The sequence below is a fragment of the Haemorhous mexicanus genome, chromosome 29, assembly GCF_027477595.1.
Source record: "Haemorhous mexicanus isolate bHaeMex1 chromosome 29, bHaeMex1.pri, whole genome shotgun sequence".
Classification (NCBI taxonomy): Eukaryota; Metazoa; Chordata; class Aves; order Passeriformes; family Fringillidae; genus Haemorhous; species Haemorhous mexicanus.
Genome location: NC_082369.1, coordinates 494,951 through 521,109, shown reverse-complemented (window position 1 = coordinate 521,109; position 26,159 = coordinate 494,951). Strand labels below are relative to the sequence as shown.

Below are 26,159 nucleotides of genomic sequence, written 5' to 3'. Positions count from 1 at the left end.
TTCATTTGGAGTGTTTGTCGCCCCATTTTCCCCCTGGGCCTATGGCGGGAGTCCCGGCCCGGTTGTCCCCGTGTCGCACCCGCTTTCCTCTCCCCGCGGGCGGCGCTGGGCCCCTCAGGAGAAAGACACGGCTGCGCCACAGTCATCTCCCGATATGACCGCCCGTCCCGCGCGTCGCGACAGAACGACTCTATTCGCCGCTCCGTCGCGACGCTCGGCGGTTCCGCCTGGCCGGCAGGGGGCGCGCTGGCAGCGCGCGGCGCTCCGGCCGGGCCGCTCTGTGGTGGCGGCCGGGGGCGGGGCCGGGCGGCGGCGGAAGCGGCGGCGGGGACGGGCCGGGCTGGGACGGGCGGAGCGTCCTGAGGCTCCCGAGGCTCCCGCCGCCCCCGCTCCAGGTCCCGCCGCCCGCAGACCGGCTCCCCGCCGCCACCGGGCCAGGCACCGGCACCGGCACCATGTCGGTGGCGGGGCTGAAGAAGCAGTTCTACAAAGCGACCCAGGTGAGACACCGGCACCCCGCGCCCGTTCCCGCCGCCGTTGGGCTCCGGGGAGGCCGCTCTTCCCTTAGCCGTTCGGAGAACCCGTCCCGGCCGCTGCTGTCCCGGCGGTGCCCGATCCCCGCCGTTATCCCGTCCCGTCATCCCGGTGCTGGGCCCACCGGGCATCCCCCGGTACCCCCGGTGTCCAGGCTGGCACCCCCCGCTATCTCCCGGTTCTCAGTGTGGCTCCCGGTGATCCCGGGGTCGGTGCGGGCCGTGAGCGGAGCTGGGACCCCTCGGCAGCCGGGGGGCCCGGTGTGGGGGAGCCGTTCTCCCGGTGGGACCGGGGAGGGGACCCGGGCAGGGAAACTCCTCCGGCGGGGAGCGGCGGGTGCGGGGCCGGTGACACCGCGGGGGTCCCGGGAGTGCTTCCCCCTCCCCAAAACCCGGACGGATCCAGCCCTAAACCGGCCGGGAGAGCCGGAGGAAGCCCCGGTAGCCAGGCTCGGGAAGCTCCCGCTTGGTGCGGAGCGGCTGGAGCGGGGCTTGGGGAGCCCCGGGCTGGGAACCGCTCCAGAGGTTCGGGAATTGCAGCCAGGATCGAGGAGTTCGTCCTTGGAGCTCTTCCCCCGAGATCCCCGCCCTGGAGGTGCCCAAGGCCGGGCCGGGAGCAGCCTGGCCCGGTGCAAGGGGATGTTCCAGGAGCCGTTCCACGATTCCCTGTGGGAATGGGCCTCAAAGGGGGCTCACAAACACCTTCCCCTCTCCCTCAAACGGGGCTCACAAACACCTTCCCCTCTCCCTCAGATGGGGCTCACAAACACCTTCCCCTCTCCCTCAAACGGGCTCACAAACACCTTCCCCTCTCCCTCAGATGGGGCTCACAAACACCTTCCCCTCTCCCTCAAACAGGGCTCACAAACACCTTCCCTTCTCCCTCAAACGGGGCTCACAAACACCTTCCCCTCTCCTCCAAACAGGGCTCACAAACACCTTCCCCTCTCCCTCAAACGGGGCTCACAAACACCTTCCCCTCTCCCCCAAACAAGGCTCACAAACACCTTCCCCTCTCCCCCAAATGGGGCTCACAAACACCTTCCCCTCTCCCTCAAACGGGCTCACAAACACCTTCCCCTCTCCCTCAGATGGGCTCACAAACACCTTCCCCTCTCCCTCAGATGGGCTCACAAACACCTTCCCCTCTCCCCCAAACAGGGCTCACAAACACCTTCCCCTCTCCCTCAGATGGGCTCACAAACACCTTCCCCTCTCCCTCAAACGGGCTCACAAACACCTTCCCCTCTCCCTCAAACGGGGCTCACAAACACCTTCCCCTCTCCCTCAGATGGGGCTCACAAACACCTTCCCCTCTCCCCCAAACAGGGCTCACAAACACCTTCCCCTCTCCCTCAGATGGGGCTCACAAACACCTTCCCCTCTCCCCCAAACAAGGCTCACAAACACCTTCCCCTCTCCCTCAAACAGGGCTCACAAACACCTTCCCCTCTCCCCCAAACAGGGCTCACAAACACCTTCCCCTCTCCCTCAAACGGGCTCACAAACACCTTCCCCTCTCCCTCAAACGGGGCTCACAAACACCTTCTCTTCTCCCTCAAACAGGGCTCACAAACACCTTCCCCTCTCCCCCAAACAAGGCTCACAAACACCTTCCCCTCTCCCTCAGATGGGCTCACAAACACCTTCCCCTCTCCCTCAGATGGGCTCACAAACACCTTCCCCTCTCCCTCAGATGGGGCTCACAAACACCTTCCCCTCTCCCTCAAACGGGCTCACAAACACCTTCCCCTCTCCCCCAAACAGGGCTCACAAACACCTTCCCCTCTCCCTCAAACAGGGCTCACAAACACCTTCCCCTCTCCCCCAAACAGGGCTCACAAACACCTTCCCCTCTCCCTCAAACGGGCTCACAAACACCTTCCCCTCTCCCTCAGATGGGCTCACAAACACCTTCCCCTCTCCCTCAGATGGGCTCACAAACACCTTCCCTCTCCCTCAGATGAGGGGAGGCCATTCCCAATCCCCCCGAGCGGAATTCTCCTTCCCAGCGCTTCCTGTTCACAGTCGTGAGCTTTTGTTAATGCATTTTGGGAACGGTTCAGGAATCACAAATCCCCCTCTGCTGCTGCTTTCCTGCCCCTGGTTTGAATTCCAGATAAATTTGGCACGGATGGTGTTTTCCATCCCTGAGTTTAAACCCTCTCAGCTCATCCCACCCCTGTGTGCGACGTGTGTCGCCTTCTTCCTCGGCTCTGTTTCCTCAAATCCATTTTATTTACCCTGCAAAGCAAAAGAACAAATTCCTGAAGTCATCCTCCACCCCTTCCCACTAAACCCATCGTGGGGTGGTGTTTTTGGTGCTTTTTCACAGCTTCCATGGGGAAAGGTTCTGGGGACTCGGTGTGGGAGGATTTTGCTGGCCTGGATGTGCTGTGCTGGGGTCAGGAGGTGAAAACCCCTCAGTGACTCAGGACCAACGTGTTCCTAAGCCCAAAAATATCATTTTAAACCCCAGATGAAGCTGTTTTTAGGAGGAATTGCAAGTTGCCAGCCCTTGCAGTGCTCCAGGGACAGGGACAGAGGTGTCCATGACTTGGAGATGCTCTGACTGGGAACTGGGACTCACTGGTTCCAGTCTGGCCATTTATTCTGTCTCCTCCTCCCTTCCTTCCCTTTCCCCCCTTTCTCCCCTTTCCCCCCTCTGGTCCCACTCAGCCCTTGGCTGAAGGAGAGGAGGATTAGTTAGTTTTTGGCTCCCTTCAAACCATCAGAAGCTGCCAAAGCCCAACATGTGGAAGATCTTTCCTAAAACGTTACGTTTTGTTCCACGTCTGTGCTTAATTGAGGGCAAACAGAGCCAGGAGTGGGGTCTGCAGGGACCCCAGAGGGTTTGGGATCCCTCTCCAGGATCCAGGGGGAGCAGGGCTTGGCTCCTGGGGCTCATCCATGTGATTCCTCCAAGCCCACGTCTCCCCTGGGTGAGGCAGCCGGGCGCCCACACGCAGGAGAGAGCCTGGAGTATCCTGGAAAAAAAAAAAAAAATTATAAATCTGAGTCGTGCTGGCAAATGCTGCAGATGGGGAGCAGCTCTGAGTGTGTCCAGAACAGGTTCTGCCTGTTCACAGCAAACTGTTCTCTAAAAAAATAAAGAAATCTGGAGAAAACATCCTGAGGAAGGGGGAGAAACAGCAGCAGCAGCTTGGAGCTGGGAACAGGGTGGGAAGTCCCTGCCTGCCTGGTCCAAGGTTTCATCCAGCCTGGGATTCACAGGGACCTTCTGGTGTAGAAACAGCTTCCTTTGCACAGTTTGGGTTTTGTACAAACTGCTGGGAATCCTAAAATCCTGCAAATCTCCCCAGGCAGTGGGCAGGACAGGCTGCTGTTCCTGGGGAATCCTGAGGGAATGCTGGGGGTGTCAGCAGGGATGGGAGCAGCAGCAGGGCTGGAGGGATCCCAGTCCTGCCTCTCCTGGAGCAGGAGCAGCTCTCTGGGGACAGGGAATGCAGGGCTGGCTCTGTGCTGCTCACCTGGAGCAGGAGCAGCTCCCTGGGGACAGGGAATGCAGGGCTGGCTCTGTGCTGCTCACCTGGAGCAGGAGGAGCTCTCTGGGGCTGGCTCTGTGCTGCTCACCTGGAGCAGGAAGCTCTCTGGGACAGGGAATGCAGGGCTGGCTCTGTGCTGCTCACCTGGAGCAGGAGCAGCTCTCTGGGGACAGGGAATGCAGAGCTGGCTCTGTGCTGCTCACCTGGAGCAGGAGCAGCTCTCTGGGGACAGGGAATGCAGGGCTGGCTCTGTGCTGCTCACCTGGAGCAGGAGCAGCTCTCTGGGACAGGGAATGCAGGGCTGGCTCTGTGCTGCTCACCTGGAGCAGGAGCAGCTCTCTGGGGACAGGGAATGCAGGGCTGGCTCTGTGCTGCCCTTCCCAGAGCCCAGCTGTGGGTGGGGGCTCTGGGGTTCCCAGCACAGCTGCTGGGGGTGCTGCCCCTGGAGCACAGCAGGGTTTGGGATGGAGGAGCTCATCTCCTTGCAGCCCCTGGCAGTGCCCAAGGCCAGGTGGGGCAGGGCTTGGAGCAGCCTGGGACAGTGGCAGGGCTGGGACAGGATGGGATTAAGGTCCCTTCCAAGCCCAGCCAGTCTGGGGTTCAGCCCTGGGCGCTGCTGCCACGCCAGACTGGATTAACGTGCTCCCAAGGCCTGTGTGAGCTGAGCCTGAACCCTGCCAGGCCTGCCTGGGCTCAGGAGCTCGTGCTGGCCCAAGCCACAGCCCAGCCTCCTCCTCTTCCTCATCCAGAGCCATTTTCCAGAAGGGGAAAAGGCAAGTGCTAATTAAATCTCACAGCCCTTGACACACACACGTTTCCCTGTGTTTGATGGCAGCTCCCAAAGCCTCCAGGGGTATTTTTGGCCATGAATAGCCCCTTGCTCCCTGCCTGGCTGGGATGTGCTCCAGAGCCTGGGACAGGCAGCTCAGCCCTTCCCCAGCTCCCCGGGCCAGCAGGGAAAGCTTTCCCTGCCCTGGGAGCTTCCTCCAGGTGCTGCTGTGAGCTGAGGATGTGCTCCCAGAGCGTGTGTGACACTGAGGGGACAGGGTGCAGCTGCCAGGGAGGGCATTTCCCCTTTTTTTTGGCCTTTGTGGTCGTGGCTCTTGGTGCTGCTGAACTGGGATTTCCTTCACTTCTCCCTGGGTTTCCTTTCTTCCCTCCTCAGCTGGGGTTCCCTCTGTGCTGATTTTGTGCTCTGCTTTCATGTGGGATTTTTCTTCCCTTTCCCAGGTGAACCTTTCAAAAGCTCTTTTATTTTTTTTTTTTTTTTTTTTGGTTCATTTTGGGTTTTTTGATATGAACTCAGCCCTGCTCCCATTGGCCTCTCCAGGCTTTCTCTTGCAGGTGTCTTTGGGTTGGAAGGGACCTTAAAGCTCATCCCATTCCATGGGCAGGGACACTTCCACTGCCTCAGACTGCTGCCAGCCTTGGCCACTTGCAGGGATGGGGCAGCCACAGCATCTTTGGGAAGCTGTGCCAGGGCCTCAGCACAGGGAGGGAGCAGGGAGTTCCCGGGGGAGGGAATTGGCAGCACCAGCCTCTAAGCTCCTTATCTGTACATGGGAGTTTGGACTGGGAAGTGGAGGGATTTTGCTGATTCCTGCCAGCCTGGAGCCTCCTGCCAACCTCTGTCCCACAGCACCTGATGTTTCTGTATTAACATTAACCTGGGCTGGATCCCCCTGCAGCTCCTGGGTTTATCTTTCCACATTAATCTGCTCCTGAGGCCAGGGCAAAGCTGGATTTTCTGGGGAACATCCTCCAGCTCTGCTTCCAGCCCAGAGCATCCTCCCCTGGCTCCTGCAGCCGTGCTGGCACTGGGGAGGGCTGTTCTGGTGTTGTGTTTGCAGATCCACAGGGAAAAAGAGGCCCAGGGGAGACCTCACTCCTCTGCACAGCTCCCTGGAAGGGGACAGGGCTCAGTCTGCCAGGGAACGAGTGACAGCAGGGAGGAAACGGCCTCAGTGAGCCTGAAATTTGATACTAATGCAAATTTTTTCCATGGAAAAGGTTGTCAGGCGTTGGAGCAGGCTGCCCAGGGCAGTGGTGGAGTCCCCATCCCTGAAATGTTGAAAAGCCACGTGGATGTGGCACCTGGGACACCGTGGTGAGCCTGGGGCTGGGCTGGACTCGGTGCTCTTAAAGCTCCTCTCCAACCTTACCCATTCCGTGATCCCACATGTGGCAGGTGGAAAGCAGAGGCTGAGTGTCCCCAAACCTCTTGGAGACAGGGATGAGGTGCCAGTGCATCCCTGCAGGGCTGCCTGGTGCTGCCTGGACACTCCCAGAGGTGCCTCTGCCACATCCAGGGCAAAGCCTGCAGCCAGGACGTTTTCCTGTGGATTCTCTCTCCTTTTCCTGGGTGATTTGCATCAAAACCCTGTCCCTGCATTGGCTGCTCAATCATTGTTGGAGCTGGGCAGGCCCAGAACCAAGCAGGTTTCATTATTCCAGGATTGTTTCTCTCCAGAGTTTCCTATAAATTGTCCTTCCCCCCCCTTTTAAGGTTGTTTTTGCAGCCGTTGGGCTCTGACAGTAACGGGAGCTCCGATTCCTGGAAGGCAGAGGCAGAAACCAGAGCTGGGAAAGTCCAGCTCTCCATATCCTGCTCTGTTTGCTCCCCTTCCCGTGGCTGATGTCAGCCAGGGAAAGTGTTATCCTGTGCTTGCAGCTGGGGGAGCCTGGGATCGGGGCAGGATCTGTGACTCAGGGGGGTCATGTGGTGCTGGGATGCTGAATCCACGTCATGAAATCATGGATTTATCCAGCTGGTTGCACAGGGGATGGTTCCTGCGTGAGCAAAAGGAAATCCTTCCTCCCCCTTTTCCCTGCCACTGCTTTCCTCCTGGGAAAGAGCAAAATGGGGATGAGCTCAGGCAGCCTGCCTTGTAAAAGCTGATTCATTTTTTTAGCACTTTTTTTTTCCTCCTTCTTCCTCGTCTCCCCCATCCCTGCACATGCCAGTGCCTTTTGCCAGGGCTCCCAGCCCCATCCCTGTGGGAACACCGGGGATGGGGAGGGAGCAGGGCAGCTCCTCCTGCCTGACACTGCAGAAATCCCAGTGCCAAAATCCAGCTGGTGTCTGCTGGGAGGTGAGGGGCTGATCCTGCTGGGTCCCTGCTGCTGTCCCTCCCAGGCAGGATGGAGGACTCCTGAAAAGCCCAGAAATGAAAGAAATCCCTAATCCAGATGGTTTTGGCTGTGTAATTCCAGCTGAACTCATTCACATGGAAGCTCAGGCTGCACCCCAGCCCTGGGTGTTTCATAATACTCTGAGACTGCTGTCCCTGCTCCTTCCCATCCTTAACTGCACGGATTCACCCAGCCTGGGGTGTGATGCCTGCAGTGGGAGCAGGCAGGAGGCTGATCCTGACTTTCCCTGTGGATCTGCTCCCTCTGAGCTGTGCCATGGCCGTGTCCCAGCCTTCCTCCCTGGGTCAGATGGGAAAGATCCAGCTCATGGCCCTGGGAGAGCCCCACAGCATCCCAGAGCTTCCCTTTTCCCAAGCTGCTCCATGACAGGACCTGGTGCAGGATCCAGCCCATCTTGGCCTCTCCCTGGGATCGTAAAAGTGATAATTAATATTTTTTTACAGATTTCAATTTCCTGTTCCCCTCAGCCCCATCCCTGCAGTCAGTGACCCCGTGGCTTTCAGAAAGGCTCCTCTGGCAGGAAAGGGCCTGGCCCAGACTCAGAGCTGGGGCTTCCTCTCCTGCTTTTGGAGTGCCTGGAGGTGCCCAAGGTCCTGGAGAATCCATCAGGAGAGCCTGGATTGCTCCTGCCTCCAAGAAAAGCCTTGTAAGGCCCCCCTCCCAACATTGCCACCAGTAGCTAATTAATAGAACCAGTCCTTTTAAAGCCATTGGGAATTTTAGGATCTCCTAATGCCTGGCTATTAATAAAGTTCATGGTACTGTCACTAATTAAATTGCTTTTCTGCTCCAAAGGAAAAAAAAAAGATGACTTAAACATCCCCATAATGAAATTCTGTCTTTGAGACAGAAGGTTAAATTTGCATGATTAAAGCTTTAAAGGGCTTTTCCTAATTGAGAAAATGCTTCATAATTCATCCTAGAGCCTGAAAACCCGGCTGTACCCCCTGGCTGGGCCAGACTTTATTCTCCAGTGATAATTTATTAACCACTCTCCTGACCAAATCTGGTTTGACATCCCAGGATTAGCTGCATTTAAACTTGATTTTCCCACTTTCATGATGAAAAAGGCAGAAGAAGGATAAACAGTTATCCACACCCGAAGCAAACACAAAGTGCAGGAGAAGGTGCTGGGCTGTTTTGGGCTTTTTTCCTGGTTTTCTTCCCTGGATTAGGAACCATCTATTTGCTGCTGACGTGTGTCTGAGGGAGCAGGGGCAGCACAAATCCAGAGTGCCAGATGTTGGAGGAGCTCCTGTCCCAGGAAAGCTCCTCCTGATTGTACTGGGGGAGTTATAAAGGGCAAAGGCTCTGGCCTTTTGTGCCTGCCTGGGATAAAACATCATCCAAATGTCATCTCCCAGGATTTCTGGGCCACCTCTGGCTCTGCCTGCAGGGCAGGAAGGCCACAGTGATGCCAGGTGCTGGGGGGCATTTTATCCCAATTAAACCATCCCAAAATGAGTCTCAGTGTGCAATCAGGGAGAAAACAGATTCAGCAGCATCTTGGAAGGGCTGGAAGCTGACAGAAGCCCTGGGATGTGGGGGAGGCCCTGGTGCAGCTCTGGAGGAGCTGATGCAGGAGTTTAATCCAGCCCTGGCAGCCTTAGGGATGCTGGGGTCGCTCCTTCCCACTCTCCCTTTCCTTAGGATGCTGTGCTCTGCTCTGATAGCCACAGAGCTTTTCCTAGAATTCAAAGGAGCAAGGAAAACGAGTGTTTACAGTGTCCTCAGCCACTTCTGTCCCCTTTGATGTGTGAGCCCTGCTCCCCGTGTGAAACGTGCTCTGCGCGGGGCTCTCCCACCCAGCCCACAACAGGAGCAGCACTTTGCCTTCCTCTGGGGGGGCTTGGATCCTTTTTCATCTCCCTGGTGGCTGTAGAGCTGTGTCACCAGCTCTCTGTGTCCCAGCAGCCTGGCTTGCTCCCAGCATCTGCCAATCCAGAGGTTTTCTGGCTCTTTCCCAGCTCCTGACAGTCCCTTGCCTCCTGCTGTATCCTCACTTTGGGTCATCCCAGCACCTCAGGGAGGTTTTTATTCCTGGTTTTCACAGGGAGCAGAAATCCCTTCTGCTGCTTGGTGTTCTTTCCAGGGATTTACAGGTGTCTCACACCCTCCTCTCCCTCCTTTTCCCCTTGTTTTTTGTGAAATCCCTCAGAGCACCGTGTGGGTGACCCTCCAGCTGCTGACTCAGCAGGACAAGGCTGCTGCGTGCTCTTCCTGAAGCTTTGCAGCTGGGAAAACCAAGGACTGCAATTCCTAGGAGGCACTTGTAGTGCTCTGCACTTTTCTAGCCCATCTCAGGAGCAGCTCCAAGGCTCCAGGGCAAGGAGCCTGTGCTGCCCCAGCTCCTGGGGCCGGGTGGAGCTGCCCAGGAGTGATGGCTCAGCAGCTTTGGAAAAGCCAGGCTGTGATTCACTGGGGTAGGACACGGGGAGGCTGTGCAGGAAGTCTGGAGGCAAGGCCAGTGTTCCATGTTTCCCCTCAGTTTGGTGAACTTCCTCTCAATTGCTGAAGTCCCTGGAAGCCTGTGAGGGGAGATGATTGCTGGGAGAGAGGAGCTGCTGCTGCTCCTTATGTGTTTGTGTTTTCCATGGAACTTGACCCAACTACATGGGTTTTTTCCCAGCTGAGTAGAAATTGTGTCTGGTTTGGTTCAGAGCATGTGAGAAGTAATAACAGGAGAAAGCAGGATGCAAATGGCAGCTGGGAGGTGCCCCCATCCCTCCAGCACGGGCATTCCAAGACTCCTATGGAAGCCTTCACCCATCCTTTGGGATGGGCCTGCTCTGGGGGCAGGATTGTGCCCTTCTCTGTCTCCTGCTGGAAAAAGGAGCTGGGAGATCACCCCGGAGAGCAGGGAGCCTGGTAAGCAGGGTTTGAGCTCTGCCCTGCAGCCCAGGAGAGCAGGAATTCCCAAGGCCAGGAAGGAGCAGCTGCATTGCAGAGCATCCTCCCGGTGCCCTTGGCTGGCCCCGTGGCTGCTGCTGCAATCCCGGGTTTGCCTTTAATTCCCGCTGTCCTCGTTCCTGCAGCCCATCTGCTGGATGGAGATGAGTCACCCGAGCCCGAGGAGGAGGAGGAGGGCTGGCAGGTGGCTCCTGGAAAGCCGCCTGTGCAGCTCTTCCCTGCCCTTCCCATAGGATAAGATTACGACCCGAGGTCACTGGGAAGCCTTTCCTCCTCGGCAGAGGGAAGGGAAGGAGCTGTTCATTGTTCCAGCCTGACCTTCCTGCTCCAGATCAAGGAATTCCTGTGGCGCTGCGGGGAGGGGAGAGATCCCAGCCTCAGCTGCTGAGGGGGTGGGAAGCTCGGGGTGTTCCGAGACACGTTTTCCCTGGGCACGTGTCTGGAGGCAGCCGAGCACCTCAGGTGCCTTGGCACGAGTCTGTTCCCAGGCAGAGACTCCGTGGTTCCATCCTGGGGCTCGTCCCCAGCACTTGGGTGCAAGGCTCAGCCAGGACTGGCCTCTTGTGGATGATGGGAATGGGAAAAACGCAGGGAAGGAACTGCAGCAGAGGGCTGAGAGTTGGGTAACGGAGGGGAGACGTCCCTGGGAGCTGTCTGTCTGGAAGATCAGACAGTGGAGGGGCTGCTGGAGGGTCCAGGTGCCCCAGGCAGGTCAGATCCAGAGGGATGACATTTGGAGCCAGCAGCAGGGTGTGCTCAGAGGGGCTGGGGCCTGCGAGCAGCTGCTGTTCCTCCTCCTCCTCTGCTTTGCCAGGAGGGGATGTGAGAGATCCCAGGGCCACAGAGTGGTTTGGGTTGGAAGGGATCCTGAAGGTCACAGAGTTCCATCCTGCCATGGGCAGGGACATCTTGGACTGTCCCAGGCTGCTCCAAGCTCCGGCCAACCTGGCCTTGGGCAGTGCCAGGGATGGGGCAGCCACTGGGAGCTCGGGAACGTGCCTCCTCTTCCAAGGCTGGAGGTAATTGTTCCTCCTCTGCTCTGCACAATAAACACTGGGATCTGTTTTCTTTGCTCAAAGTAGGTCAGGAGTTGCTCAGATCAGTATGAGCTGTGCTGTGGGTGTGCCCAGCTCGCCCCAACCCTGGGCTGCCTGCTGCTCTGGGGCAGGCACAGGGCTGGGATCCTGGGATGGGCTGAGCCCCCCAGGGCTGGGATCCCAGGATGGGCTGGAATCCTGGGATAGGCTGAGCCCCCCAGGGCTGGGATCCCAGGATGGGCTGGAATCCTGGGATAGGCTGAGCCCCCCAGGGCTGGGATCCCAGGATGGGCTGGTATCCTGGGATAGGCTGAGCCCAGCAAGACTGGGATCCCGAGATGGGCTGGAATCCTGGAATAGGCTGGGATCCCAGGATAGGCTGAGCCCACCAGGGCTGGGATCCCAGGATGGGCTGGTATCCTGGGATGGGCTGAGCCCACCAGGGCTTTGATCCTGGACTGGGCTGAGCCCAGCAGGGCTGGGGTCTCAGGATGGCCCAGGACACCTCCCAGGACCAGCTGGTTCTGCAGGGAGCCTCCATGGCAGCAGAGCCGTGTGGGGCACTCCAGGAGAACCCCCAGGCTTTTCCAGGTGCTGCAGCTGGGCTGGTGTGTTTTTCCAGGAGGTTTTGGGAGCTTTCCAGCCCTGCATTGCCAGGTCCCACTGGCTGAGTGGCTGAAGGCCTTTGCTGTGTTCCCAAGCTCACACACACACGGAGCTGGGCAGGGTCCCCTTGGCTCTGCAGGGTGATGGGGATGACCCAAAGTGAAGCTGAATGCCAGGGAGTCACACCCTGCTGAGCTGGGGAGGTGCTGGTGCCTCTGTTTAGGTTTTATGGAGCATCCCACAAATCTGTGCCATTGGGCACAATTAAACTGGGCACCAGCAATGCCAGTTAACCCTGGCTTTCCTTCTCTCCTTCTCCTGTGCTGAGATTTGGGGGTTCAAAACATTCCCACCCCTTTTCCCCTGGGTTTGTGGGCTGGCTTTTTGCCCTGGGCTGGGATGAAGGGAGCCAGGGTAGAGCTGCTTCTGTGTTTGCTCTTCTGTGGGTTTGTTTTTGTATTTCTTGAGGGGAACTTGCTGCTGGGAGGATGGAGGGGAGGAAGAGGAAGGCTTTGATACCCCAGAGTCTGCAGGAATAAGGTTTTCAGTCAGCTGTAGGGAACTGTTTTGATTGCAAGGATGGCAAATGTTTGATGTGTTATAAATAGGGCTGACTGCGATGGAAAAAAAGAAAGCGAGTTTAAAAAAACCTGATTTTTGGGTTTCTCTTGGTGTGTTTTGCTTGTTTGAGGCTGAGGGAATTAGGGATAATTTTCTGTTTTAAAATATTTAAAGGCTGGAGAGCAAAATATCAAAATGAGGTCTGTGAAATCCCGTGGGGGAGCTGGTGATTAGCAGAGAATAACGTGGACTTGTGCTCCCTCATCCATGAGCTGGGCAGATGAGACCTTCAGGGTGGATGTGCTGGAATCTGCCCTTCTCCAGCTTTCGAGGAGCTCCTCAGCTGGGGAACTTTGGCTGCTGGCACCTTCCCAGGTTTATCAGGGATTTTCCTGATGGTGCAGCCCAAAAATCACCTTTTATTCTCCACGTCTGTCCCACCTCTCCACCCGGAATGATGCAGGAATTCCTCAGCTGGGACTGCCCAGCTCTGCTCCCAAAATCTCTCCTAATCCTCCCTGCTCCTGAATTTACCCAGGCACATCCCAGCCAGACTGGGGGCTGGGAGCAGCAGTCCCGTGTTCCTTCCCCAGCCCAGCTGCCAGGAGAATCCCTGTGCATCCCTCCTTGCCCCTCTCCATGCACACACACCATTCCTGCCTCTCCCTGGCCACCCTGGCTCTTTCCAACAATGGTTCTTTCATTCCTGAGATCTTCCCCCACACAGGGAGGTCGGGATTGTTCCCATTCCCACGCCCTTGCCAAGGAATCTGCAGGAATCCCCCGTGAGCTCCAAACCAAAGCTGTGGAGTGTGGCTGGAGCAGCCTTGGCTGGAGAGGGGCTGTGTCCAATCCCTGGGGATGAGCCCAGCCAAGGAATCTGCCAAGGGATCTGCAGGAATCCCCCGTGGGCTCCAAACCAGAGCTGTGGAGCGAGGCTGGAGCAGCCTTGGCTGGAGAGGGGCTGTGTCCAATCCCTGGGGATGAGCTCTCCTGAGGATGAGCCTGGCTGGGTGCTGAGCTCCCAGGAATGCTCCCTGCACCCTGAGGCACCTCCCTGTGCTCCCATCTCAGGCTGGAGCTCTCTGGGCACTCTGGAGCTGTGACCTTTTACTGAAGCATGGCTGGAAGAGAGGGGTGAGAGCTCCTGGCTCTCAGCTGCCCTCCACGGGCTGCCTCAGCCCTCACCTCCCTCGCAGGACCTGTGGGTGGAATTCCAGGTGAAATACCTGCCAGGAGCAGCCAAGTGGGAGCAGATTGTATCTGCCCAGTGCCAGCTGCAGCGCCCTGGGCCAATATTTGCTCTGGGAGGTGTTTGGCCAAAGGCTCCAGCTCTCGCTGCTCCCAGGGTGAGCCCCTTGGATGTTTCCCATCCACAAACCAGGGAGGCCAGACTTGTTCTGCTCCTCCACTCCCAGGGAATGCTTGGTTTGGTTTTTAACCATTTCCATGTCTGCTCGTGCCATCCTTTCCCAGCCTGGCTTCAGGAGAGGTGAGATCCCAGCTGGGGAGCAGGGATGTATCCCAAGCCTTCTCCTGGCTGCTCAGGAAATAAAAAAGCAGAAAAATTGTCAGCACATCCTCCAGAAAGTGCCATAGCTGCTTCCTGGGGGAAGGGCCGCTGCAATCTGCAGCACCAGCACTCCTCCAACTGCCTTCCAGCTCCCTTGGCCAAGCAATGGATGGATAAACCCTTCCTTCCTTCCTTCCTTCCTTCCTTCCTTCCTTCCTTCCTTCCTTCCTTCCTTCCTTCCTTCCTTCCTTCCTTCCTTCCTTCCTTCCTTCCTTCCTTCCTTCCTTCCTTCCTGCCTTCCTTCCTTCCTTCCTTCCTTCCTTCCTTCCTTCCTTCCTTCCTTCCTTCCATGGGTCCTGGAGAGGTCAGTGCTGCCCAGGGGAAGGCAGGCACCCCTTCCCTCCTTCCCTTTGGGGCAGCACCGTGGCATGCACCATGGGCACTTTGGAAATTCTGCTCCCTGAGCGTGCTGAGGCTCCAGGGTAAACAAGGAGCTGGTGACAGCTCCTCTAGGCTCGTGTCTGAGGGATCTGTGCTGGTTTGTCTCCCTTCCTGACGGGTTTGGGGGTGTGGGGTGGGGTCCCTCCTCCTTTCCTCCCGTGCTGACGCCTCCCAGTTTAATTAGAGCCAGCAGGGAGAGAACCTCAATCTTATTATTCCCTCCCAGCAGGGCAGCAGCAGCATTTCTTGGACGTCAAAAGGAGGATTAAATTAGTCTGGAAATGAGGGGGTTTTGCTTCCTTCACTTCTCTGGGCTCTCCAGAGGGTGTGGAGCCTCCGGAATCGCTGTGGGGATGGGTTCTGCCAACCTGGCACGCGGGCCCCTCGGAGCAGAGTCCTGCCAGGGGTCATTTACAGCTTCCCAGGCCACAAATCCAGGGAGGAAAGTGGGATTGGAACTGCTTGGGATGGCTGCACCCCTCCCAGGTGTGTTAGGGAGCAGTGCAGGCTGCCAGGGGTGCCACCTCCATTCAAGGGATCCCATTCTGGCTGTGGGATTCTTGGCAGGGGACAGGGGTGGCAGCTGGGGCAGAGCTGTGCCCTGCTGAGCTTGTCCTGGCAGGCCTGGCAGCTGCTCCTGGCACGTTTCCAGGCTCGAGAGAAAAGCGTGCCTGCCCAGCTCGGGGCTGGGGTGTGGAGCAGGCATCCAAGGAAAGCAGGAAATCACACTCAGATGGGTTCTGGGGCAGCTGGGGGTGATGGGATCCCCTGGAGCTGCTTCTGAGGGCTGGCTGGGCTGGGCATGGCAGGGAGCAGGGACTGGGGAGCAGGGATTGAGAGCAGGGAATAGGGAACAGGGAATGGGGAGCGGGGAATGGGGAGCAGGGATTGAGAGCAGGGAATGGGGAGCAGGGATTGAGAGCAGGGACTGGGGAGCAGGGAATGGGGAGCAGGGATTGGGGAGCAGGGATTGGGGAGCAGGGATTGGGGAGCAGGGATTGGGGAGCAGGGATTGAGAGCAGGGAATGGGGAGCAGGGATTGAGAGCAGGGACTGGGGAGCAGGGATTGAGAGCAGGGATTGAGAGCAGGGAATGGGGAACAGGGAATGGGGAGCAGGGAATGGGGAACAGGGAATGGGGAGCAGGGATTGAGAGCAGGGAATGGGGAACAGGGATTGAGAGCAGGGATTGGGGAACAGGGAATGGGGAGCAGGGATTGAGAGCAGGGAATGGGGAGCAGGGATTGGGGAGCAGGGATTGAGAGCGGGGATTGGGGAGCAGGGAATGGGGAGCAGGGAATGGGGAACAGGGAATGGGGAGCACGGATTGAGAGCAGGGAATGGGGAGCACGGATTGAGAGCAGGGAATGGGGAGCAGGGAGCAGGGATTGGGGAGCAGGGATTGAGAGCAGGGAATGGGGAGCAGGGATTGAGAGCAGGGAATGGGGAGCAGGGATTGAGAGCAGGGATTGGGGAGCAGGGAGCAGGGATTGGGGAGCAGGGATTGAGAGCGGGGATTGGGGAGCAGGGAATGGGGAACAGGGATTGAGAGCAGGGAATGGGGAGCACGGATTGAGAGCAGGGATTGGGGAGCAGGGATTGAGAGCAGGGAATGGGGAGCAGGGAGCAGGGATTGGGGAGCAGGGATTGAGAGCAGGGAATGGGGAGCAGGGAGCAGAGATTGCCCAGCCTGGTCCACTCTGGCTGTGTCCTGTGTCCCTTATCAGAGGGTTAAAGTAGAGAGTGAAATCCAGAGCTGGGTGAACCAAGAGAGCTTTCCTTCCTTTCTCTTTTTCCTTTCTTGTCTCTTTCTTCCCTTCCCTGTGGCCGGTTTGGTGTCTCCAGGTGCTTCTGAACCTGGATAATTCCCTAAAGGGATCCCTCCCCCTCTTCCTCAGAAAACATCCAGCCCCATTTTGTATCCTCACGGGAGCAGGAGTGTTCCAGAGGAAGAAAGCCTCGATAAAAATCAAATATTTGATGTTGGAGTAAACAAACCCGATTGTTCCTTCAGATCTGGAGTTTTCAGCACAAACAGGAGGAATCCTGGCAATGCCCCGGGGCAGGCCTGGCACCCTGGGAGCCAGTGCCAGGTTTCCCAGACCACTTTGGATGTCTGGGTGGGGAATTTGCTGTTGTTTGGAGCAAAATAATCGCTAATTGCTCCCCACAGCTCCCTGACAGGAGAGTGGAGCCAGGTGGGGGTCAGGCTCTGCTCCCAGGGAACAACAGGACAAGAGGAAACAGCCTCACATTGCACCAGGGAAGGTTTAGATTGGAAATCAGGGAAAACTTGTTCATGGAAAGGGTGGCCAGGCATTGGCAGAGCTGCCCAGAGCAGTGCTGGAGTCCCCATCCCTGGAGGTGCCCAAAAATCACACAGATGTGGCACTTGGGGACACGGGTTAGACTCTGATCCTGGAGGTCTTTCCAGCCTCACCCATTCCATGGTTCCAGTTTTGGCCAGTTCCCATGTCCTGCATCCCCAGGCAGTGCAGGGGCTGGGAAGGGAACATTTTCCTGCCTGGGCTGAAGGGAAGGACACTTTGGGGGGGTCACTGGTGGCATTGGTCACCCCTTGGCAGGGAATGCTGCAGGTCAGGGACTGGGGCGGTTCTTGGACTGAGGGATCCCCTCAAGAGGCTGCTGATCCTTCCCAAGAAATGAGCCCTGACTTCCCAGCTTGTCAAACATCTCTGACAAAGAATTCCAGCCCCTTGTCCCAGCTGCTGAGCTGCCCCAGCAGTTGCAGAGTGGTGGCTGTGCTCTCCCCCTGCGCTCCCCAGGCCCTTCTGTGCTGCCTGCTGCGAGCTGAGTGTGTTCATTCCCTGTTTTCTTGGATTTTGCTGTGTGTGAAACTGAGTCCTTGGCTCCAAATGGAGCTGAGAGACGTTTGTGCTGCTTGTTTTTTCCAGCAGGCGTTGGAGTTGGAGCCGTGGGCTGGGATTTAGGGAGCTGTGGAGCTCCTGGTGGGTGAGGAACATCCTGACTGCGCCAAGTTTTGGGTGCTCGGGGATGTTTGGGGGTTTGGTGGGGTCTTTTTGAGGGGCTTGGGGTGTTCCTGCTGCCTCCTTTCTCTTGCAGGTGCTGTGTGGACCCTCCCTGTTCCCATTCTGTCCCAGGGAATTCCTCCTTGAGCTGGGAAGGTTCAGGCAGTGCCTGATCCTCCTCCCTTTCCTGTCTCCACAGCTGGTCAGTGAGAAGGTCGGAGGGGCCGAAGGGACCAAGTTAGATGATGACTTCAAGGAGATGGAAAAGGTGAGTGGGGAACCAGAGGAATCCCCAGAATGCCCCCATGGCTCCTGTGGGATTGGCTGAATCTCTGAGCTGATCCTCACTGGGCTCTTGTCCCTCCTGCAGAAAGTGGACGTGACCAGCAAGGCTGTCACAGAAGTACTGACCAGAACCATAGAGTACCTCCAGCCCAACCCAGGTGAGGGCCTGCACCTCCCCTGGCCCCTTCCCAGGGAAACTGGGAGATCAGGGAGATCCTTTTGCTCCAGGTTTGGGTCAGGGGGAGATCTGGGTGCCCCTCTTGCCCTGGATCCAGGCTGCTGAGCAGGGACAGAACAGATGCAGCTTTTGCCTCAGAGAGGCCCTAAGGGGACCCGATTTTCTCAGAATGTCCAGGAAAAGTGGTGTTTCTGGGCTGGGAAGGGGTGGCTGGCTCTGTCAGCCCTGCATCCTTCCAGCCAGCTGCTCCAGAGAGCACTCCAGGGACCTTGGCAGGGCTGGGGAAACTCCTTTGGCCTTCCCTGGCCAAGCAGTGGGGAGCTATTTTTGCTCTGTGTCTTGGAAAAGAACCGAGGGATATTCCTGGGGGATGGAGACAACGGAGCCTCTTGGCTTTGGGTGTAGCAGGGGGGGAAAAAACCTGCTGGGGGGTGCAGGGAACGCAGAGGTGGCAGAGGCTGAGGTGTTTGTGTGGCAGCTTCCAGAGCCAAGCTCAGCATGCTGAACACGATGTCCAAGATCCGCGGGCAGGTGAAGAACCCCGGCTACCCCCAGTCCGAGGGGCTGCTGGGGGAGTGCATGATCCGCTATGGGAAGGAGCTGGGAGAGGATTCCAACTTTGGTGAGTGCTCCTGGGCCTGGGGGGGAGTGGGGCAGGCTCCTGCTCCATTTCTGAGGCGGCACTCTGAATTCTGGAAGGGTTTGGGTGAACTTTGTGGCACTGAACAGTGCGTGGGGCTTAAAAGGGGTTCAGAAACTTCCAGAGTGAGCAGATTTCAAAGGAAAGACAGCAGGTTTAGATGGGGTATTGGAAAAAATTCCTGCCTGTGAGGAGGGTGAGGCCCTGGCACAGGGTGCCCAGAGCAGCGGGAGCTGCCCCTGGATCCCTGGAGGTGTCCAAGGCCAGGCTGGAGCAGCCTGGGATAGTGGAAGGTGGGACTGGATGGGCTTTAAGCTCCTTCCATCCCAAACCATTCTGTTATTCTGTGATCCCAGGTATCTTGGATCTCAGTCCACTTTCTTTATTAAACACTGAGATAAATTTGCACATAAAATAAAAACTTCCCTCTGAACTGAGCAGCAAAGCAGGAACGGGACGGAGCAAAACTGGGAGTTTCACAGAGCTCTGGAGGATCCCTTCCAACCCAAACCTTGCTGTGATTCCAGAGGGAGGTGAAGCCAAGAAATCTTCTGGCTGTTCCTTGGGTCCACGTGTGACTGGCAGGGAGGAGGGGGTGAAGCCTTTTGGTGACATCAGTTTTAATCCCCTGGAACCTCAGCCAGCGCACGTGATGGCCCCCTGGCAGCACAGCTGGCTCTGCCAGGGCAGGGAGGAGCTGCCTTGCCTCAGGAAAATTAAAAACCTCTGGCTGCTCTTGGAACTGACAGAGGATTTTGGAGATCCTCCCTGGCCAGCTCAGAGCTCTGCATCAATCCTGGCTCACAGGGACTGGGGAGAGCAAGGGAAGGAAGCTTTTAGGAGAGCACACCGAACTCTATTTCCTTAATGACCTCCTTAAAGCAGCATTGAGGACTCCATCCCTCCCTTCCAGGTGATTCAGAGTTATTACAATTGAAATAACACTTCTGGTCTATTGATTTTTCCAGCTGGACAGTGGAGAGATGTTTTCCCTTGATCCTCTCTCTCACTCATGTATTTTCCTGTGTTCATGCTCTGCTGAAATTGTTGTTTTGCCAAAGCTGCACAGGAATAATTTCATCTCTAAATGTTTCCTCTGCCCTAAAAAGCCAGCACTGAATATTCTTTGCTGCAAGTCTGCCTGGCTTAAGTGTCAGAGTGGCCAGAGCCTTAGGAAAGGATGGAGCTGAACAGGTTCCAGTGAGTGACTTTGAGCTCTGGGACAGTCCAAGGCCAGCTTGGAGCAGCCTGGGACGGTGGAAGGCACTGGATGGGCTTTAGGGTCCTTCCAACCCAAACCTCTCCAGGACTGTGGGACACACAAGGGCTGCCTGCTGAGAAGGAAGGGATCTGAGGCAGGTCCCTGGGCCTCAGGCTCTGTTTGAGTCCTGTCCCTGCTGCCCTCCCTGCAGGGGACGCGCTCCTGGACGCCGGCGAGTCCATGAAGCGCCTGGCGGAGGTGAAGGACTCGCTGGACATTGAGGTCAAACAAAACTTCATTGATCCCCTGCAGAACCTGTGTGACAAGGACCTGAAGGAGATCCAGGTAACCCCCTGTGCTTTGCTCTCCTCCCATCTCCCTGCTCTCTGGGCTCTTTGGCTGTTGGGGCACGGAGCTGCCTGCTCTGCAGGGCTGGGAACCAGGGGCTGGCAGGAATTGCCTGCACTCTGTGTGTTTTCTCCCTCCAGACTCTCTGGTATTTCCTCCCTGCTCAGTGCTGCTCCTGCTGCTCCTGAGCAGCCCAAAAGGCTGCATGCAGGTTGGAATGGTTCTCCATTTGCCGTGTTTGATGGAGGGTGCCATGGGAATACATCCCAACTCCCCTCCTGGGCTTGCTGAATTGGGTTCTTAGTGCTGGGAGCTCCCAGATGGGATCAATTTGGGCTCCAAGCTCTGAGCAAGCTCCCCTCAGGTCTCTACTCAGCATCACAAGGAGCCCTCTGGCGTCTCCCTGGGAGAACAGGGAGCTCAGCAGCTCCCAGTGCTGCACACAGACAAGTGCAGGCCTTGTAACAGGATCCATCCCAGCCTCCAGTTCCCCAGGCCAGTCTCCTGAGGGAGTTTTCACTGTCACTGCTGTCCTGGGTGAAATAACCACCAAGTTTCCTCAGTGCCTGTCTGTCCCCAGTTCCATGGGGCTACTTTGAACATCCCTGCCCTAAGATCCAGGAGTGCAGTGCCCAGAACCCACACTCCTGCTGTCCAGAGATCCCTGCAGCTCCTGGGGAGCTGAGAGGAGCAGCACAGCTCTTCACCTTCTCAAAAAACTGCTGTGGGGAGCAGACCTGCTCTGCAGCCTTTTCCTCAGTGGAAAGGGTCTGGAATCATTCCCCCATCACACCCCGGGGCCTCTCTCCCACCTGGAGCAAAGGTGGGAGCCACAGGAGATTGGGTTTCTGACACCAGTGAGCTCAGCCTGTAACTGGAGCTGCCCTCCCAAGCCTCTGGCTTCTCCCTCTTCCCTGTTGTCTCCATCCTCCCCCAGCACCACCTGAAGAAGCTGGAAGGGAGGCGCCTGGACTTCGACTACAAGAAGAAGAGACAGGGCAAGATCCCCGACGAGGAGCTGCGGCAGGCCATGGAGAAGTTTGAGGAGTCCAAGGAAGTGGCAGAGACCAGCATGCACAACCTCCTGGAGACAGATGTGAGTGTGGGAGAGCAGAGCTGGGGGCTTCTGTGTCCCTGGGCTGGGACATGCTGAGGGAGGCACTGGTTACACACCATTGCCACTCCTCCTGAGTGTGGCTCTGATGGGACTGGCCTTTGCTCAGCCCCTGACCCAGCTCTTGGCCAGAGAGAGCCCGTGCCTGGCACCAAACAGGCTCCTCTCGGGGTGGTGGGGGATCAGTTTGGGAGGTAACCCAGCTGGGAAGGGTTTGGGAGGGATTTCCCAGCTGGCACACCCTGAGTGGCAGGAATGGGCTCTGTCCTGTGCAGTCTCAGCCCGAGCTCCTCCTGGGCTCCCCACGGCTGCCCCAGGGCAGTGCAGGAGTGTCCAGCCAGGAGCAGGTGCTGATGCCAGCCTGGTGTTGCCCAGATTGAGCAGGTGAGCCAGCTGTCAGCCCTGGTGGATGCCCAGCTGGATTACCACAGGCAGGCTGTGCAGATCCTGGACGAGCTGGCCGAGAAGCTCAAGCGCAGGTGAGTCCCTGTGGTTCCTCTGGAAACACCTGAGCCCCCCTTGGGGTCCCACAAGGGATGGGGTTGGAAGGGACCTTGGGGCTCACAGAGCAGGGACACCTCCCACTACCCCGGGTTGCTCTGAGCCCTGTCCAACCTGGCCTTGGGAAAGCCAATGCCTTTGGCTGCTCCAGGTGGGACTTGAGTTTAGTTGGGTGTCTGATCCAGCCCAAATCCTGGCTGAGGAAGGCTCGTCCCACCTCTCCTTCCTCAGCCTCCCCACTCTGGGGGGGATCTGGCAGTGCTGCCCTGCTGCTCTTCCCTCCTGGGAGAATCTGCAGAGTGGATCCCGTGCCTGCTCTGAATTGGGAGGAGCTGGGAGGACCCTGCCAAGTCTGAGCTTTCAGACTACAGCACGAGTGTCCTCTGCTGGCCTGAATTCCTGAGCATTCCATAGCAAAACCTGGGATGTGTGGGCTCTCTCGAAGGGCAGCTCCCAAACCCTGGGCAAGTGCCACCTTCCAAAGGCTCCAGCACAGGCACTTGTGCAAATAAATCCCTGTCTCCAAACCCCTTCCTGCCCTGTGCAGCCCCCCAGGAGGATAAGCACTGTCTTGATCCCCTCCTGTCCCACTCCTCATTGCACTGAGCCACGTTTCTTTTCCCTGTCCCAGGATGAGGGAGGCCTCCTCGCGTCCCAAGCGGGAATACAAACCCAAGCCCAGGGAGACGTACGACTTCAGGGAGCCTGACCAGTCCAACGGGGGCTTCTCCTGCAACCCCACCCCCAAAGTCTCAGGTAAGCTTGTCCCAGGTGTTCACTGGTGCCTCTGGAGCAGCCTCCCGGGGAAGGAGGGCAGCTGCTCTGCCTGCACAGGATGTTCCTGCTGTGCTGGATGCTCCTGGCTCTGGAAAACGTCAGGAATGCCTCTAGATCGGGCTCCTTTCTCCTGGGACCCAGGAGCCTTTGCTGTGTTGGCTTTGGGGATGTGCCAGAGGGGTCTCCAGCCTGGGCCTCTCGCTGTCAGTGCCAGACAGGAAAACTGAAGCCTCTCTCCCTCCCTCCCTCCTTGTCTTCCATCCCGCTGCATCCCCCCCTCCCTCCCTGATGCTGGCGGGTTCCTAACAGCATGGGGGCCCTGCTGTTCCTCCTGACAGACCCCTCTGGGCCCTGCCTGTCCCTGTCTCCCGTTTAAGCATGTCTCTCTTTTGTTTGGAAGCAGCTTCAGCCTCTTTCCGGTCGGACAAGCCGTCCCGGGCCTCCGTCAGGAGTATCCGTGAGTTTCCTCCCTCTGCACTGCTCCCTGTGTGGCCTCCTCTCCCCGCCCCTCCTGCCTGCTCCTCCCTGCTGCTGCTGCTCCTTGGAGCTGCTCATCCCTCCGTGCTGAGCCTGAGCTGAGCCCTGAATTAACCCAGCCACGCTCCAGTGGGATTTTTTGGGGATTTTCCTCCCCCAGAGGTGGGGCCTGGCTCGCCCGGAGGAGCTGCAGCAGCTCCCAGCACCCAGGCATGTCCTGATCCCCAGGGAGCAGGTGCTGTCCCACGAGACATCAGACACCTCAAGGATTTCCTGTTCTTACAAGCACCCAGCCTGCATCTCTCCCACTCCTGCTCCCCTGTCCCTGTGGGAGGCTGGAGGGAGGAGGCAGAGCCTCAGCTCATGGAGTGTGTGGGGTGATGTGGGGTGATGTGGGGTCCGTGGTTCCTCCTGCAGGACCTCGGGATCCTGGGGCTGGGGCTTGGAGCTGTTGTGCTGGGAAGGAGCCTGGAGCAGGGCAGTGGTGGTGGGGCCAGCCTGGTGGTTTGGGGAGTTCTCTCGAGCCCATCAATGTCTGGCTGCTGCTTGTGGTGATTTCTGAGTGCTCTTCCCATGCTGGGCCCTCCCTTGTGTGGGTCCTGGAGTCGTGGAATGGTTTGGGTTGGGAGGGACCTTCAAGACCATCTCATTCCACCCTCTGCCATGGGCAGGGACACCCTCCACTGTCCCAGGCTGCCCCAAGCCTTGTCCATCCTGGCCTTGGACACTTCCAGGGATGTGCCCTTGCTGCCATTCCCTTGCCCTGGCTGGGAGAGCCCCAGCACAGTGGGGAGGGCTGGGGGGTCCTGCAGGCCCTGGAGGTCTCTCTTAGCTCTGTCCCTTCCCACTGGGATTCTCCCAGCTCCAAAGCTGAGTCCCAAAATGTCAGTGCACAGAGTGAGCAGCAGGAAATGCCACAGAAAATCCCTTTGCAGCCAAAAGGTGATGCTTAAATCCTGGAGCTGAGCTGGGGGAATGAGATTTCGGGCTCCTCCTGAGTTTTGAGGGGCTGCTCATGGATGTGAAGCCCCGTGGCCAGGGAGGCAGCTGCTGTCCTGTCCCTCCTGTCACCCTCAGGTGTGGGGTGACCCCTCCAGAGTCCCCCTCCATGTCCAGCCCCACCCCGAGCTCCAGGGCAGGTTCTGAGCTCTCCGGAGGGATAACGTGGCTTGTCTGCCATCCCGCCGGGGAGGGTGCAGGAGGTGCAGGCAGGAGCAGCACTCGGCTCTGGGCGGCAGTGCTGGGACCTGCAGGGAGCAGCGAAGGGCCGGGGGAGCCGCCCTGCCGGTCCGGCCGGGATGAGAGCCCGGTGCCAGGGCCCCGCGGCTCCTGCTGACGTGTCCCCGCTGTCCCCGCAGCCCCCCTGGACCAGCCCTGCTGCAAAGCCCTCTACGACTTCGAGCCCGAGAACGACGGCGAGCTGGGCTTCAAGGAGGGCGACATCATCACCCTGACGAACCAGATCGACGAGAACTGGTACGAGGGGATGATCCACGGCCAGTCCGGCTTCTTCCCGCTCAACTACGTGGAAGTGCTGGTCCCGCTACCTCAGTGAAACGGCGCCGCTCCGCCCCGAGTGCCCCGAGCTCCATTCCAGCTCCAGCCCCGCCCTCCCCGCCTCCCCTCGGGGCCAGGCGCTACCAGGGAACAAACCAGAAGGGTCCCACGGCCCCTTCCCCCCGTGAATTTGGTTCTTTTCTTTTTATTTTATTTTTTTCTTTTTTTTTGTCCTTCTGGTGCTTGAACTTCGGTACTTTGTGCGCCCCCAGCCCCGGCCGTGCCACTGGCACTGCCCTGTCCCTGTCCTTGTCCTTGTCCCTGTCCCTGTCCCTGTCCCTGTCCCTCCCCACTTCCCGTCTTTCCTTTGGGTCCAGCGCCTGGATGAGGCAGGTGGGAGAGCCAGGATGTGTCCTGGGCACAGGGGTGACCCCGGTGGCACAGCCAGGATGTGTCCTGGGCACAGGTGGCACAGCCAGGATGTGTCCTGGCACACAGAGGGCCCCGGGGCAGGGCGGCCCCAGCCCCACCCTCCCACCCCTGCCAACCCTGCCCCTGTCCCCGCTGTCCCCATGGATCCCAGAGGGATCAGGGGAGGGGAGCTGGGGCACAGCAACACTAAAACACCCAGAGAACACTAAGGCAGCCCTGCAGGGCAGGAGCTGAGCCGTGCCTGGGGCTCAGAGCCATCCCTGCCCATCCTGGAGGGACAGCAGGGATGTCCCCTGCCCGCCTGGCCCCCTCCCCACAGAGCTCAGCCCCGCGAGGGGGGCTGCTCCTTCTGCCCGTGGTTTTTTCCTGGGCCTCAGGCTTTTCCTGCTACAAACTCTCCCAAGTCGGTCACACCTGGAGGATCATCTGGAAGGGGAGGAACTGGGCCACAGCCCAGGCTGTCTCTGTGGTGGGGCAGAGGTCGTGGCTCCTCTGCCCAGGGCTCTGCCCGTTCCCCCTTCCCAGGATTCCTCCCGTGGCTGGAGCTCACCTGGCCCTCAGGTGCCTTCCCTGCACCCCACCCTGCCACAGCCACCCTCCCTGGGGGCCAGGCACCCCTGTGCCCCTGCACTGCTGGGAGAAGGGCTGGTTCATCTCGGTGGCACCTCTGCCAGCCCTTCTCCCTCAGCTGTGCTTTTCCTGGCCGGGAGGTGGGCAGGGGGTTGGCATGGGGCTGCAGGGCAGCACAAGTGGGTCCTTCCCCTCGTGGGGCTGGGGTGGGCCCTGCTGTGTGAGCACAGCTGTGCAGGGCTGTGCTGCAGCTCCCTGTCCCTGCAGCTCCCTGTCCCTGCAGCTCCCTGTCCCTGCAGGGTCCCTGTCCCTGCAGCTCCCTGTCCCTGCAGGGTCCCTGCAGCTCCTGCTCCCGTTCTCTGTAAGGATTTGGTCCGTGCATGTCCACGTGTGTCTGACCCCCAGGCAGGGACCCCAGCCCCGGGGGGGCACAGAGCAGCCCCCCCTGCTCCCAGCAGGGCAGGGAGCCCAGGGGACCGGAGTCCTGGGGGCCCTTCCCGCTGTCCCCTCCCCGGTGGGGGACACTGGTTCCCGCTCAGGTGGATTGAAATGCGTTCTGTCAGCTGGGACACCTCGCTAGATCTTTTTTTTGGTTTTTGTTTGGTTTTTTGTTTTGTTGTTTTTTTTTTTTAATGGTTTCTCCTGGTTTTTAGGGGAAAAAAATGATGACCCACAATTCTTGACTTGTATCTCTGAATGAAAGTATTAAATGTTTTCTTCTTTCTAATGGCTGCCTTGTGGAATCAGGGAATGGCTGAGATTGGATGGGACCTGGAAAGTCATGGGCAGGGACACCTCCCACTGCCCCAGGCTGCTCCAAGCCCCATCCAACCTGGCCTTGGGCACTGCCAGGGACCCAGGGGCAGCCACAGCTGCTCTGGGCACCTGTG

At 58.4% G+C, this 26,159-nt stretch overlaps 1 protein-coding gene across 3 annotated transcripts; it reads left to right on the top strand.

The window, feature by feature from the left end:
* Window positions 1–322: 322 nt before the first annotated feature.
* SH3GL1 (SH3 domain containing GRB2 like 1, endophilin A2) lies at window positions 323–25,996 on the top strand. Of its 3 annotated transcripts, none has more exons than XM_059870291.1 (10): window positions 323–500; window positions 17,449–17,517; window positions 17,620–17,692; window positions 18,191–18,334; window positions 19,765–19,898; window positions 20,839–20,997; window positions 21,391–21,494; window positions 22,148–22,272; window positions 22,697–22,750; window positions 24,129–25,996. In XM_059870291.1, exons 1-10 carry the CDS (start codon window positions 456–458, stop codon window positions 24,323–24,325), a joined length of 1,104 nt encoding a protein of 367 aa, XP_059726274.1. In that variant the 5' UTR covers window positions 323–455; the 3' UTR covers window positions 24,326–25,996. The 3 variants fall into 3 exon arrangements, with proteins under 3 accessions (XP_059726274.1, XP_059726273.1, XP_059726275.1); XM_059870290.1 differs by having other exon boundaries at window positions 22,694–22,750; XM_059870292.1 differs by lacking the exon at window positions 22,697–22,750.
* The last annotated feature ends 163 nt before the right edge of the window (window positions 25,997–26,159 follow it).

Excerpts from the sequence above, each read along its gene's own strand:
- SH3GL1 (XM_059870290.1), top strand. The coding sequence starts at position 456 with ATGTCGGTGGCGGGGCTGAAGAAGCAGTTCTACAAAGCGACCCAG. Across the intron at positions 17,518-17,619 it reads ACTTCAAGGAGATGGAAAAG|AAAGTGGACGTGACCAGCAA; the intron begins GTGAGTGGGGAA and ends TCCCTCCTGCAG. Across the intron at positions 21,495-22,147 it reads GCCGAGAAGCTCAAGCGCAG|GATGAGGGAGGCCTCCTCGC; the intron begins GTGAGTCCCTGT and ends TCCCTGTCCCAG.